Genomic DNA, 16,639 nt, shown 5'->3' with positions numbered 1-16,639 from the left:
CTTTCAAATAAAAAAATAAAATAACATGGCGGGGTATGGGGTATTTTTTGTACATGAATGTTTACAGTCTCTTTTGTTCAGGGTTGGATGTAATCCAATTACAAAGTTATTAGTCACTGTAATATAGTTACTTTTTAGTCAAAAAATAGTGTAATGAATTACATTTTAAATTCTCGTAATCAGATTACAGTTAGTGACATTAATTCAATTACTTTTAAATACATTATAGGGTTATGTTTATTTCTAATATATTATTTATGTACAGTAGAATACATTAATTATAACCCAGTACTGTGTTGTTGTGAAGGAAATGTGAGGAGCTGAGGGTATGACTATTGTGTAACATGAACAAGAAAGAAATAAAGACATTGTTTTGAATTTGTTGAGTGGAAAAGTCTTTTAGAAAGTAACTTAAAAGTAAAGTAATTAGTAAAAAAATTGAGAAATAATTAGTTATTTGTAGTAGATTACTATGTTTAAGTAACTTAACCAACACTGGTTATGTTGTTGATAGTTTTACATTTATGCGACCCAACAACACTGTATTCAACAACTTCAAATAGAACTGACAAACTGTGCATTACTAATGTTTATGCAAATCGTCATACACGTCCTGACCTTGTACATGCTGAAACCATTAATCGTACGACTTTCTTCACACATAGCATCAAAACTTTATCATTAAGGAAAATTGCCAAAGCGGATTAACCAGTTTTTCCCAATGGTACTGGTGCTAATTTTCCAGAAAAATCTGTTAGTGAAAGCACCTGTAGACATCTCTATATAAACTCCTTCATATCCCCAATAAAAGTCCCTTATTGGATATCAGGCAAAATGTGAATGAGGTTTAGTCATAGTATTGGTGTAGGTGTATACCTCGGACTCAGAGAGCTCTGTGGGTTTCTCTGTGAGGGTAGTGCTCTCTGTTAAAACAGCCCCATTGTAGTTGTTGCAGATGTCTTCATCAGAGTAGTGGAGCCCACCTGGACTGGGGCGTGGAGGAGATCTGCGAACCAATCACTAGAGTTAAATTCCAACATTTACCCATTTAAAATAGATTAATCCCAAAGTCATTTTAGTGGATGTATAAATGGTCTGCACATGTAAATGGTCTGCACTTATATAGCGCCTTTTTAACCTTTGCGGTTTTTACATTGTATCTCATTCACCCATTCACACACACATTAACACACCAATGACAGCAGAGCTGCCATATAAGGCACTAGCCTGACATTGGGAGCAACTTGGGGTTCAGTGTCTTGCCCAAGGACACTTTGGCATGTGGAGTCGTGTGGGCTGGGAATTGAACCACACACCCTGCAATTAGTGGCCAACCCACTCTACCACCTGAGCCACAGCCGCCCCAAAAGTCAATTCCCAGGTGTTCTTACACAGGTGTCCTTACACAGGTGTTCTTGCAAAGTAACAACAAATGTAGTTCATCACATTATCTATGGACATGCTCCACTAATGTCCTAATACTCTTTAGGGACACTTTAAACATGCACTCAATATTTTAGTTTTTTACCTCATTAAAAAGCTTTACTCCTAAAGAAGTGAATCATCATTTTAAAACATGTTTATATGTTTAAAGAATCATGCGCATTCACATAAGATAAAGAATCCAGTCATATCAGTACTCTTATAAAAGCTTTTTGTTTTATTCTACATGGAGAGGGTGCCCTCATGAGGGCTGCTGTGTTAGGAGCACATGACCAGCCGACACGCTACTCGCTTCATGGATTAAATCAATCATGGCTAACTGTGAGTAGTGAATTTTTATAATGGTATTGGAAAAAGAAAACTATTGCATTTGAATGACGCTACATCCAAGCCTCTAGGTGTCAGCGTTAGTCCAAGATTACATTAAAAAAATACTGAGTGAACATTTATTGTTGACAAAAGTTTTCTTATTCAAGTTTCATACAATGAACTGGGCCACTTACACATACAAATATTCTACTGGAAAAGAAAAAAATCTTTATGACTTGTCATATCCATCTTAAATCATTTTGTGTGGATTATTGTACTGTATGGGTTTGTCCAGAATGTCTTACATTAAATCCAAAAGAACCAAAATAAAAACCTTTTATACCATAGTACTTCACAGCTGTTTGAATGACACCCCACCTTGTTCCATTCTTCTTGAGGTAAGAGCTTTTCACATTCAGATGTCTGCTGTTCAGCTCTAGTGCCGTGAAGCCACCATTGTCAAGGGTTACAGCCTCTTCCACAGTAGAGATATGCTTTCCTGTAGGAAATGTTACATTTCATCCACGTAATGACAGCAAGCACTGTGATAAGATACTTGATTAACTCTGCCTTATCTAGTACTCTGGGAAGCCTTTATGACCCAGTTGGAGAAACTAAAAACACAGAGAATAATCCTTAAACAAAACTAGGACTTCCAAATTTGCCCTGAGGAAGGCCAAAGAGGCCGAAACATGTTGGCATATGTTTTTTAATGGATAGGCAAGTTTAAATAAAGGCTTTTTAAACTTATATTCCTTTTGAGTGCCTCAGACTTTCTGTTTATTTGGGAAACATTTTGGAACTCCAAACTGAAGAGCATCAAAAGAACACATCTCTCAACACCCAAGTAGCACTCCTAGTAACTCATTTGTGGACATAAGTAATTAATTGTATTCACCTAAAAGTGCAACACTTTGTCTCTGAGACACTATTAAAACATTCCTCTGTTTGTATGAGTGGCCAGTCCAGCAAAACACAGCAACACTGGCTCGTTCAATAGCTTGAGTTTGGGGCAGGACATTTATTTTTGTATAACCAATGGAAGACAGGGGGAGTTTTCTGGAATCAATTTGAAAACAGCGAATATTTTTGCCGATCTGTTTAATGACCTTTGTGTCACAGAAATTACACACTTTATTTTTAAGGATACTAAAGAATTTTAATTGAATTTGGGCTCAGTACATGACACATGGTGTATTATGTTCATAATAATCATTATATTGGTATACTAATATTCTTGTTGTTATTATACAGTATACTATTATTATTATTATACAGTCTTACCTGTGCCACAGCTCTTGTACTTCTTGTTCTGTCCGAGCAATAGCAGACCAAACACAACCATCAGAATGAGTATGAGGCTGATCAGCGCCATCACGATCAGGAACCACCACTCTTCATAGAAGGGCGTTTCAGACAGAGCTACGACAACAAAGCACAATATTTAAAAAAATGCATCTTATGCCATCATATTATGGACTTTTTGTTAGCTACAGCTACAGCTCTTAACAGATTATTAATATTTGAAAATAATGTAACAGTGCTGTAAAATTTAAAAGCACGTTGTAAAGGATCTTAGCACAACTTTCTGTTTCTTCCTCCACTTATAGTTGGGGGAACGTTTAGCTGTTTGACACTAGATGGCACTAGGGGCTGCAAAATGAGTCCAAAGGTCCACACAGAAATCAAACACTTCTCACCAACTGAAACTTCACAATCTCTGGAGTTTTTCAGAATGGAATACAAATGTAATGCATATAAAAACAGAACATAAATGTCCAATTTAGTGCCATGCTCTACCAGTTGAGCTACTTCTAATAAACAGATGCTTTATTAAAACTGGTCAAAAATACTGTAGTGCTCTGAGATAAGAGGAATATTACCAGATATGGCAGTAGAAGGTGGGCTGGGATTCCCATAGCCGAAGCTATTGACGGCGATGACACGGAATTCATAGGCCACACCTGAGCGTAGGCGGTCCAGACTAATGGTGTACGAGAAGCTTCCAGGTGGGAGATGCTTGACAAATGTGTCCCATAAACCTTCATCTGGAGATGCAGGATTTCAAAAGATGGAGGAGGAGTAATTGGATGCCACAGAGGGAAAGAAAAATGGAAGAGTTAAAAGTGAGAAGGTTAGTTGAGAATAAGCCTAGTTTAAAAAGATGGTGTAATTACTGTGATTCTCAAGCTAGGGAATGTTAGCATCAGTCACCATTCATTTTCATCGCATCTTTTTTATTTTTCTCCATTTAATGTATGTGAATGGGGACTGAGACCCATTCTGCCTCACATCTTCTTTTGTGTTCCATGGAAGACAAAAAGTCATACAGGTTTGAAATGACATGAAGGTGAGTGAATGATGACAAAAGTTTCACTCTTTGGGTAAACTGTTCCTTTAATAATAATAATATGGCTAGGAAAATGTTGTCTTTGTGAGGGTTCCAGGGGGTTCTTAGAAATAATAAATTCAACATATTAAAACTACTCATGAATGTTATTTTTAGCTTCTGTTTAGGGAAAGAACTGTTTGCATGATTTATAACTTTGTTTGGATGACAATTATAGCCAACCTAGTCTCACACATTGAACATTACTATACCAAAATTTTTGCAAACTGAGTTTTGCGTGCCTCATACTACGTTTTGCCACAGTTTCCTGGTGAAATGAACACGAGAGGCGCTACAACAAATGTGTGTTTTATTTACTTTCAACAACAGAGTACAATGGCTGATAATGACTCTATAAAAACGTATTTTTCACTCTGTTACTCACACACTGCTATGCTATGATATCAAAACCCTTTTACTCTAACGCATCATTTAAAAAAAACAACAAACATTTTTACACTTGTATTACAGACCCACCTATTTACACACTAATTTCAGTGTGATTAGCTTCTGCGGTAGCTCACCTGATAGAGAGCTGAACTTTGGACTCGGAAGACTGCAGTTCAAGCCCAGTCAAGGATGCAAGCTGACATGTGAGACTTAATTGACATAGAAGCGACATATGACGTGGTTGCTTTAGAAAATGTGCTTTTCATGTCATATTTGCTTTTAAAACACTATCAGTTATGTTTAGGTGTTGGTTTAGGGTAAGGATATCTGTTTTGTTCACCTCTCATTTGCTTTTAAGACACTATTGTTTAGGTTTATGTTAAAGTTTTAGGTTAGGGAAGTATGTTTTACTCATTCAAATCTTTATGTAAAATTCACCTTAATAACCATGACCGATTATAACATAATTTCACTCGCTTTTGGTTGGATCTTTTGCAGCCAAACATGTACGACAGCACATATATTTGGTTTGCAAAAATGTGGTCAAAGTCATGTAATCTTCGTGAGATCAGGCTGATTGTAGCAAAATGTATATGCTACTAGGTGAGTCTGTTTTTCTTTGACTACAATTTAGTGCTTTTTTTTTGGGGTGTAAAAGTGACTGATTATATTACCAATAATGCTAAATTATATTAAGTATAACATGAGTTAAAAAACTATTTTATGGTTTGCTGTCAGAATATTGAAAAGGGAATTTGAGCCTTATTTAGGGGGCACTGGGAGCAGAGGTGGGTAGTAACACACTACATTTACTCCGTTACATTTACTTGAGTAACTTTTTGAAAATGTTTTTACTTTTAGAGTAGGTTTAAAAGTGGGTACTTTTACTCTCACTCAAGTGAAATTTTTTTTACTTTTAATTCTTTACAATGGGTGGCATTCCTGTCGTTACATTACTGGGTTTAATTTTAATTAATGTGTAATTTCTAAAGAGATTATTGAATTGGACTTTTACGAGAGTGGAAGTACAGCAGCACGCACTGAGCCGCTGTCACAGACTGTCACTCAATCATTGCTGCAGCAACAAGCTCTTCAAAGTGAAACACTTTCTTTGCTCTGCACAGTAAAAAATTAATAGTTTCATCATGCAATGCCTTCATTTAACACCAAGACAAGCTGATATTTCAAGATTAAAATCACAGCTCCAATTTAAGGCAGCACGCTAAGGTAAGATTTGGCTCTAATGCTAACGTGGGCTTTTCTGTGTAATGTGATGGTCATTTTCAGGGTGATAATGTAAGTGGGCTCTTATGACAGTTTTCAGTTTTTAAGTGTACATCTTTAAATCAGTGCACTTTGTACCGCATGTTATGAGCAGTATTTACGCATTTACCCCTAGCGGGGGGTACTGGAAACTATCCATGTAAATCCATGTAAAAATCCAAGTTAATAAATGTCTTTTGCTCTGCCATTTATGAGATCAATTTCTGTGCATGCGCAGCGAGGTGCACGGGGCGCACGTGTGTGAGATGTGCGGGCGTGAGGCGATCGTATGGCGAAGAGAGTGGTCCGAAATCGTTCATTTCATTCACTATTTCCTATATAGTGAATGGCAGTTAATGCACTATATCTCAGCAGTAAGTGAACGAAATGAGTGAGTGTATTCGGACGATGACGTGTACACAGTGTCGGAGCTCTGGGACTGTCGTAGAAACAACATCACATATGAAAGTTTTAAATACTTGGGCCTTACTTGTTATTCTTATTAAAATATATATTAATAAAATAAATCTTCATTCTGTTTTTCATTTTTAATATATACTGTGTGTAAATATAAAGAGTAAACACATTTTATCAAATAAAGAGTACATTTTAAAATGTATCTGTATGTTTTGCCTCCTATTATGTTATTTTAATCAAGTAATGATTTGTCAAAAAGTGATTTACTACATTTAGCATGAAATAAAACATTGCAGGAGTGAAGGAAGCAGTAAACTCCCAGCTCGTACCTCTTCCCCGTGATGGATTGTGGGCAATTAACCGTTATCAAGTGTAGAAAGTGGCGGTACTGCTGTACAGGACTAATGATCTAAATACTTATGACATTGAAAACTGTAACTACACTGAAATAAGAATCGCACAGGACTTTAAAAGCTATGAAATAGCTAAAGTAGGCATTAATAAAACATGATCTTGCTTTGGTTTATATTTCAGCATAATATATAATGTCCTTGTGGAACATTTTCACGTTTTCACTGTTATAATTACAACCTCTCTTATTGACAAATTCATCCAGATCTGGCAAGAGCCTTCAAAGGGATAGTTCACCCAAAAATTACAATTCTCATTATTTACTCAACCTCATGCCACACCAGATGTATATGACTTTCTTTCATCTGCTGAAATCAAATGAAGATTTTTAGAAGTTTTTTTGCTCAGCTCTGTAGGTCACTGCAATGCAAGTGAATGAGTGGCAACATTTTAAAGCTAAACAAAATAAATAAATCAATAACATAAATCTGCATAAAAGTAATCCATTAGACTCCAGTTGTTAAATCAGTATCTTCAGAAGTAATGTGATAGGTGTGGATGAGAAACAGGTTACTTTCACATCTTGTGTTTTTGGTGATTCACATTCTTTTATGCATATCGCCCCATGCTGTCTTGCATAAAATTACAAATATTGTTTCTCACCCACACCTGTCATATCACTCCTGAAGATATGTATTTAACCACTGGAGTATTATGGATTAATTTTATGCTGCCTTTATGTGCTTTTTGGAGAATACAAATTTTGGCCAACAGAGCTAAAGTATTCCTCTAAAAATCTTAATTTGTGTTCAGCAGAAGAAAAGAAGTCATACATATTTGGGATGGCATGAGGGTGAGTAAATTATGAGAGAATTTTCATTTTTGGGTAAACTATCTCTTTAAAGTGATAGCTCAGCCATAATTTTATATTCTGTCATAATTTCCCTACCCTTATGTTGTTCCATTATGTGGAACACAAAATATGCAAGACAGAATGTTAGGGACTGACAGTCTCAGTCACCATTCACTTTCAAAATATGGAGAAAAAAACCCCATTCACTGAAAATAAATAGTGACTAAATAGTTAACATTCTGACTAATATCACCTTATTGTGTTGCATGGAAGAAAGAAAGTCACACAGGTTTGGAACAACATGATGGCGATGATGACAGAATGTCCATTAATATAATAATAATAATAATTCCGTAGTACATGTTAAATGTTTATTATGTAATGGAATATAGGGGAGTAAACGTCTATTATGTCATTTGTGAAAGTAACAAGTTACTCACTACTTGAGTACTCTTTTAATTGGATACTTTCTTACTCTTACTCAAATAATTATGTATGTTAGTACTTTTGCTTCTACTTGAGTAATTATTTATTTTAAAGTAAGTGTACATTTACTTGAGTACAGTTTTTGGCTACTCTACCTGTGTGGGAGTGCATACTATAAGATTGGGAAAGACTGCTGTTACAAATGAGAAATTAGAAACGGCCATGAAAAAGTCAAGGGTAGATTTGAAGTAATAGCAAAGAAAGTGCACTTAGGGCCACTGCTTACCTGAGGGACGAGATTCAATTACATATCCTGTGACAGGCCCCGCCCCTTCAGCACCCTCAGACCAATGAAGTGTCAAAGCTGATGCTGACTTTGTGATTGACGTCTGCAAGGGCGAACCAGGCGAGCCTATATAATATAAGATACATTAGAACTAAATTCTGAAAATGCTTTTCTGAACAATCAATAACGTAAAAAGCAGCTCCTAAAAATGGATCTGGCCATTATTATCAATCATAATGTGTCAGAGTGAAACACAGGCCTCAAACATCAGGCTGAGGAATGGAAATGATGGCTTTTTTATTATTTAATAATTATTTTAAAAGATTACCTCCTCTTTCAACTTAAAAACTGACAGCCCAATCCATTGGAAGGTTGTTTAGATTTCATAAAGGTCATACTGAAGCCGTAGCGATACATTCTCCTCAAAACCTGTTCTTTATTGGTTACCTTATAACATTCACATCCACTACACTGATAACACTCTTCATTTCCCACAAATCCTTTCACCTTTTAAATACATTAGATGATCCTAAATGTCATGTGATTAAATTTACTCGTTCCTCATAACACAGAAGTTGTAACACTTTCAGTCTTTTGTGTGCCAATGATAAATCCCCAACCAAAATAGTCACAACACTAATACAAATTGTCAAGTTCATGGTATTGCCATGTTTATTTATCTATTTTTTTATTTTTAAATAACACTATAATACCATGTTTTCTGACCATTCCTATAACACAATGGTATTCTATTAAGCACCTTGGATTACCATATAAAGGTAAAAGCTACTAAGAAAACAGTGCAAAAACGTACCATTATCATGTTTTTTAAATGTTATTTTTATTAGCAAGTACCATGGTAATATCAAGTTTTTTTGGACATGTAACATAGTAATACCATAGTATTCAATGGAGTACTTTGGAGTACCATAAGAAAAGTCGAAAAGTATCATTACCGTGTTTTTTTGGACACGTACCATAGTAATACCATTCTATGAAGTACTTTGAAGCACAATGTAAATGCCATGGCATAAGTGTATATGAATATTTGTAATTATATACAAACCCGATTCCAAAAAAGTTGGGACACTGCACAAATTGTGAGTAAAAAGGAAATTTAATAATTTACAAATCTCATAAACTTATATTTTATTCACAATAGAATATAGATAACATATCAAATGTTGAAAGTGAGACATTTTGAAATGTCATGCCAAATATTGGCTCATATTTGAGAGCTACACATTCCAAAAAAGTTGGGACAGGTAACAATAAGAGGCCGGAAAAGTTAAATGTACATATAAGGAACAGCTGGAGGACCAATTTGCAACTTATTAGGTCAGTTGGTAACATGATTGGGTATAAAAAGAGCCTCTCAGAGTGGCAGTGTCTCTCAGAAGTCAAGATGGGCAGAGGATCACCAATTCTCCCAATGCTGTGGCGAAAAATAGTGGAGCAATATCAGAAAGGAGTTTCTCAGAGAAAAATTGCAAAGAGTTTGAAGTTATCATCATCTACAGTGCATAATATCATCCAAAGATTCAGAGAATCTGGAACAATCTCTGTGCAGTAAGGGTCAAGGCCGGAAAACCATACTGGATGCCCGTGATCTTCGGGCCCTTAGACGGCACTGCATCACATACAGGAATGCTACTGTAATGGAAATTACAACATGGGCTCAGGAATACTTCCAGAAAACATTGTCGGTGAACACAATCCACCGTGCCATTTGCCGTTGCCGGCTAAAACTCTATAAGTCAAAAAAGAAGCCATATCTAAACAGGATCCAGAAGCGCAGGCGTTTTCTCTGGGCCAAGACTAATTTAAAATGGACTGGGGCAAAGTGGAAAACTGTTCTGTGGTCTGACAAATCAAAATTTGAAGTTCTTTTTGGAAAACTGGGACGCCATGTCATCCGGACTAAAGAGGACAAGGACAACCCAAGTTGTTATCAGAGCACAGTTCAGAAGCCTGCATCTCTGATGGTATGGGGTTGCATGAGTGCGTGTGGCATGGGCAGCTTACACATCTGGAAAGGCACCATCAATGCTGAAAGGTATATCCAAGTTCTAGAACAACATATGCTCCCATCCAGACGTTGTCTCTTTCAGGGAAGACCTTGCATTTTCCAACATGACAATGCCAGACCATATACTGCATCAATTACAATATCATAGCTGCGTAGAAGAAGGATCCGGGTACTGAAATGGCCAGCCTGCAGTCCAGATCTTTCACCCATAGAAAACATTTGGCGCATCATAAAGAGGAAGATGCGACAAAGAAGACCTAAGACAGTTGAGCAACTAGAAGCCTGTATTAGACAAGAATGGGACAACATTCCTATTCCTAAACTTGAGCAACTTGTCTCCTCAGTCCCCAGACGTTTGCAGACTGTTATAAAAAGAAGAGGGGATGCCACACAGTGGTAAACATGACCTTGTCCCAACTCTTTTGAGATGTGTTGATGCCATGAAATTTAAAATCAACTTATTTTTCCCTTAAAATGATACATTTTCTCAGTTTAAACATTTGATATGTCATCTATGTTGTATTCTGAATAAAATATTGAAATTTGAATCTTCCACATCATTGCATTCTGTTTTTACTCACAATTTGTACAGTATCCCAACTTTTTTGGAATCAGATTTGTAGTACCATGGTAACAAGGTCAGAAATTAAAAGTGAGAAGTCAGTAAGTGATGAAAATGTCACAGAAATTAAAAAAGTTGGGATAAAAAATGAATACCTCTTATTTGTTTATATCTAATATATTGATTAATATTCTATTTTGTGCCTAGGTATAAACATTATGCCATAACATGATTAAATTTTGATTTACATGCATATGTAACAGCTTATCTAATTATTCATTAGTTGCATGACATAGTATATTTTTGTATGGTTACATAAAATTTGCCCAACTTTGCAAATCTGCAACTTTTGCTATTTAATGCAAAAGTTAATTTCTTACGCTGCATGGCACCGCGACAGTACTTGTAAGGGTTCTAAATTCTGGCAAATTGCATGAAAGCTACTACTCCATCAGCACCTACATTAATTAACTACATCTACTCTGAAGAACATTCTAAACTTGTCTGCATAAGGCCCAGTGTCCTGCCGCAATGAAGGCATTGTAGCTTGAAAATGTGCTATTATTCACAGGCCATATAAAATCACATTCCCATTACAGTGCGCTAATCAATCCATGGCCTTATTTTTATTTCCATCTCCAACTAGTTTTAAGCCTCGAAATTATAAAGGACATTGCTGAAATGGCTTCTTCCTGCTGAGTTACAGGATGTGAGGCCATAATGGTGTTTTAAAAAGCACTAGTAAGATACAGTACTTTAATCATTCTACAATTCATTTAATACTAAGAAAACCTCCCGCTGAAATCTTGTTTCTGTAACTGCAGTGGATATTTCTTTCTCATCCAATCACTGTGGAATATATTATGCATGATATTTTGCATTATTATCCATTATTATTCAGTATGTTCATAGTATGTCATACCCTCCACTGGTCCTGCGGTGATATTTGCTTCCAGTTCGGGTCCGTAACCGATGGTTCGGGCCTGAACTTTGAATCGGTAGACTACGCCCCTCATCAGGTCTCGAACCTTCAGCCAGCGCTGCCAGTTCCCTTTGATATCCACTGTTACGGTTTTACTGACACCTGCCAAATGATAGGTCACAGTAGAGTGTTTGTGGAAAAAGTGGAATAAAGTTTAGACTTTTCTTTAGGGGATACAGTATATGCATTACTGTTTGAATATTCTCTTCCTTCTACTCACCATGAACTGGTGCGGTGGGCTCATAGACAACTTGGTAGCCCTCCACCACTCCGTTAGGCTGCAGAGGAACTCCCCATGACACATTCAGTGAGGTACCTGTTACCTCTGAAAATACCACATGACTGGGTGCTCCAGGAGCTTGAGAGAGAGAGAGAGAGAGAGAGAGAGGAGAGAGAGAGAGAGAGAGAGAGAGAGAGAGAGAGAGAGAGTGTGTGTGTGTTTGTAATGCTCTGTGGTAGAGGTATCAAAATAAAAACCTTGCCTAGACATCTGTCAAATAAAACAAATTAGTAAAACTAACAAGCTAACAAGGCTAAAATACACACACAGTTTCAAACATATATCAAGAGATGTAAACATTATAACTGTCATGACAACAAAGATGTACTATTGGATATAATTTTACACAGATAAGGTTATTGTATCACTTTTGATGATAAAGTGTAACAAATCTTGTTAACATGGATAATGTTTACATTCTGTGGCTATACTTTTGAAACAATGTGTATTTCAGCATTTATGGACTGCCTCATACACTTTCATTGTAAATGCTGTATTGTATCAGAAATATTAGCTTTTTTGTGTGTGTGTGTGACTATTTGCACTAGGTGTAAATAGCACCTGCCACACAACGTGGCTATTTGCACTACAATAATCTGATGGTAATACCGAAATTAAGGACAAACTGCACCCCAAGTGTTGCTGCAATCGGTGCAGATGTACTTTTTCCATGCGGATGACCCAGGTTCGAATCCCGCTTTTGCCCAACCACTTTCCTGCCTCCAATCTTAATATTTCCTTTAATACTACTTAAAATAATAATACAAAATTAAGTTAAAGGTTGATTACCTCAAAGTAATTTGGTCAATGTGAATGTCGGGAGTTGAGAGGAATGTTTGATCCAGGTAAAAGTAACCATGTTTTACTATAGTAATGTTGTAGTAACCATGTTTTTGCCAGAAACCATAGTTTTAATGCAATTAACCATGGTGTTACCACAGTAATATGGTGTTAATATAGTAATCATGTTTAATTTTGTGGCTACTATGATTTTATTACAAAATACCATGTTGAAACTACATTTACTGTAGTAAACCATGGTTAATTTTTGTAAGGGAAGGTAAGGGTTAAGCTTAGGGGTAGATGTTGGTGTAGAGTATCTGTGTGGGACTCTAAATAAACAAAATAAACACACTGCAGTGATGCCACTATACCGTATGTTAGTATTTAATTAGGTGTGTAAATAGTATATTCCACTATTTGCTCTGGGGTGGACAGTAAATAGCATCTATCACTCTTCACACTTTTCTTGCTATTTACATTTAGTGCAAATAGCCTCTGCCAAAAAATAAAGGAGGGGCGAGTCAGAATATTTTTTTGTGGAAATCAACATGCCAGAAATGCAGATAAAGGTGCACTCAGTAGTTTTTCCTCATTTAAAGAGTTTTATTTCAAAAGAAATGGATAGCAATTTTGAAACAAATGTATAGCATCCTGACCACTCATGTGAGATGAAGAGTTCAGTCATATCAGTTACCTTTTGAAAGCTCTTGTATTCTACATGGAGCAGGGACGCCTCATGGGGACTCCCATGTTAACATCACATGACCAGCGTAATACTACTCGCTTAATCTCAGAAACTGCCCTGTTGTTGGACACTTTTATTCATGGATTAAATTATTCCTGGTTTATTGTGCATAGTGAATTTCTACAAAGGAATTGGTAACTGAAAACTACTGTGTGTGCATGATGCAGCATCCAAGCCACTAGGTGTCAGTGTAAGCCATACTTCGACATACATAGTTAAAAAAATCACTGAGTGCACCTTTAAATGAGCTTAACTTGCATTGAAATAGGAACATTTCTTAAAAGGGGATTAAATTAAAGATGGATCTACTGAAGCACAACTAGCTGTCAAAACACAAATTAAAAGGATCGCCACCAAAATATATATATAATAAAAATAAATCCAGAAACTTAAGTCAACCTCACCAACCAACTAGTTGTTTGCTGGACAACCATCATGACCCATCCCTACTAACAACCACCCAGAACCAGTGTTGGGTGTAATTCAATTAAAAAGTAATTATTTACTGGAATATAATTATTTCTTTGTCAAAAAGTGTAATGGATTACATTTAAAATTCTTGAAATCAGAATACTGTTACTGACTTTCAATTAATTTAGTTACTTTTAAGTAGGGTTATGTTTCAAGTAAAGTGATATGATTAAAATTTTAGATAAATAATTAGTAATTTTTTGTGAATGTTTTTAGTTTTTTTTTATTTCTCCCCCTTTTTCTCCCCTCAATTCCCAATGCGCTCTAAGTCCTCATGGTGGCGTAGTGATTCGCCTCAATCCGGGTGGCAGCGGACAAATTTCAGTTGCAATCTGTGCATCTTAACACGTGACTTGTTGAGCGCGTTACCGCGGAGACATAGTGCATGTGGAGGCTCACGCTATTCTCCGCGACATCCACACACAACTCACCATGCACCACACCGAGAGCGAAAACCACATTATAGCGACCACGAGGAGGTTACCCCATGTGACTTTACCCTCCCTAGCAACCGGGCCAATTTGGTTGCTTAGGAGACCTGGCAGAAGTCACTCAGCATGCCCTGGATTCAAACTCGTGACACCAGGGGTGGTAGTCAGTGTCTTTACTCGCTGAGCTACCCAGGCCCCCAGTAATTTTTAGTGGATTAATGTTTATAGTAACTTAGGTGCTTGTTGGATGCACAATTACTTCAGTCTGTGTACTATTTATCTCTCAGTTACAACCTACATTGTTCAATCAAACCTATATTTCTCTATGCAAAAGCTTTGGGGTGTCCTAATTGGGAACATAGCAACAGGCTCCACATTCTGTGTCACAATGGAAGCACTAATACCAGCAGACTGACACCGTTTGACAATGTTTTGGACGTGAGCTTCTTGGTTGGCTCCTCGTGAGTGTAACAGCCACAGTGGTACTCACCAGCCTGCAGGGTGCGTCCTTTCCGGGCTGCACTGAGCGGCCCATCCCCTGCTGTGTTAAATGCAGACAGTTGCACATGGTAAGTGGTGTAAGATGTCAGGTTCTTCAGGTGTACAGATGTTTCTGGAACAAACAAAACCAGTTCCATCTCGGTCTCATTCTGTTTGTCCTTTTCCCAATAATGGATCTGTGAAACGAATTAAATGACAGATTTACAGGAAAAGTTCATGCAAAAATGAAAATAATAAAAATTCTGTCATTATTCACTCACCCTCATGTCGTTCAAGCTTGTATGATCAATAAAACAGTTCATACTGACCATGTCTGTCAAGCATGAAAATGGCCTATATAACTATTAAAGCTCTGAATTCCAAATCAATACAGCTGTGATTTGAGGAACAGATAATAATATAGCATCTAGACTGTGTTTCAGTGAAGAATTCAAAAATGGCATGCCGTGTAAAGGTACTACACACGAGAGAGCCATTTTGACGTGAATGATATTGACGTGGCATTTTTGCATTTGGACAGAAACGTAGGGTAAACGCGAGCTTCGATGCAGGTGAAGATTATCAATGAATAAAGACTTAAATTTCAGTCTATTTCTCACACAAAAGTATTGTATATCTTCAGAAGACTTGGAATATAATGCAAAATCGTATGGACTTCCTTTTTTTAAGCTTGACCGATGTGCTCACTACAGTTTAAACAGTCATTGAATGGCAAGAGCTGCCTAAAAATTTACTTTTGTGTTTCTCGCAAAACATATAAGCACATGAGGTTGAGTAAATAATGAAAGTTTTCATATTTGGGTGAAAAATACCTTTATATATGCAAATAAACAAACAAATACACACAATAATAAGATTTGAATGAATTATGAATAACTGTGAATGGATATTTTGTGTGTTTGTTTGTCAAAACAGAAGAATTTATAACCAGATTATGATCAAATGTCTAAATGAGACAGAGGTACAGATGGTGCAAAGAGGAAAACAAGGGAGGAAGATAATATGGTGAAATCAACATATGACAGTGAGATAAAATAAGACAGACAGCAGATGAAGTACAGTATATTTATGCAGGTAAATAGATGGACTGCCAGACTGATTTTGGAAATATTTTTTATCCAGGTTAATGTCAGGACTTAACCAAATAAACTTCTAATGCCCCTCTAGTCATGTAATGTGCAATACATAGGGGCGAATTCACTTAACAGTTGCGGCATGCATGATCATTGATTGCGCTATGCAAATTGTGTTCGGCACAGTCTTTTGGGTGTGTTTGCTTCATTACATAATTTTCAAAATTTAGTGAATCTGGTACTAAAATAATGCAGACAGTGTGTGAAAATAAACAACGCTATCAGTGGACACAATGTATTTGTGCATGGGAATTTTGGATAATTTCTAGTGGTGTGAATATGCATCGGTACATTAATCTGATAATATGATAATTGAGAATTTAATAATAATAATTATTAATAATACCCAATGTATTACACATTCATTTCTTATCCGAAACACAATTATTGAGCAATTTACAGTTGTAAAAATTCACCACTATGGTGCAAATTGTCCCTCCAACTCCATTAGTATCTTTAGCATTTTTATGAAAATAATTATAAATCATCTAAAAATAATAAAATCCAATCAAACAATAGTGTGACCAAATTTTAGACTTCATAATATGTTACATCATTGTGTTGCCACAATGTATATACACACCTAATAATCTGA

General features: G+C 36.4%; 1 protein-coding gene across 1 annotated transcript in view; it reads right to left on the bottom strand.

Annotated features, from left to right (window-relative positions):
• LOC127643612 (protein sidekick-1-like) overlaps positions 1-16,639 on the bottom strand; it is a 337,771-nt gene that overhangs the window by 5,493 nt on the left and 315,639 nt on the right. The window contains exons 38-45 of the mRNA XM_052126405.1: positions 14,901-15,087; positions 11,921-12,058; positions 11,641-11,802; positions 8,128-8,253; positions 3,636-3,800; positions 3,037-3,174; positions 2,131-2,251; positions 877-1,006 (exon numbers count right to left, since the gene is read on the bottom strand). Coding sequence (XP_051982365.1) covers positions 877-1,006; positions 2,131-2,251; positions 3,037-3,174; positions 3,636-3,800; positions 8,128-8,253; positions 11,641-11,802; positions 11,921-12,058; positions 14,901-15,087 — 1,167 coding nt within the window. The remainder of the gene's footprint in view (positions 1-876; positions 1,007-2,130; positions 2,252-3,036; positions 3,175-3,635; positions 3,801-8,127; positions 8,254-11,640; positions 11,803-11,920; positions 12,059-14,900; positions 15,088-16,639) is intronic.

Source organism: Xyrauchen texanus, chromosome 5 (genome assembly GCF_025860055.1).
Source record: "Xyrauchen texanus isolate HMW12.3.18 chromosome 5, RBS_HiC_50CHRs, whole genome shotgun sequence".
NCBI classification, from domain to species: domain Eukaryota; kingdom Metazoa; phylum Chordata; class Actinopteri; order Cypriniformes; family Catostomidae; genus Xyrauchen; species Xyrauchen texanus.
This window is presented reverse-complemented; position numbering and strand designations above follow the sequence as displayed.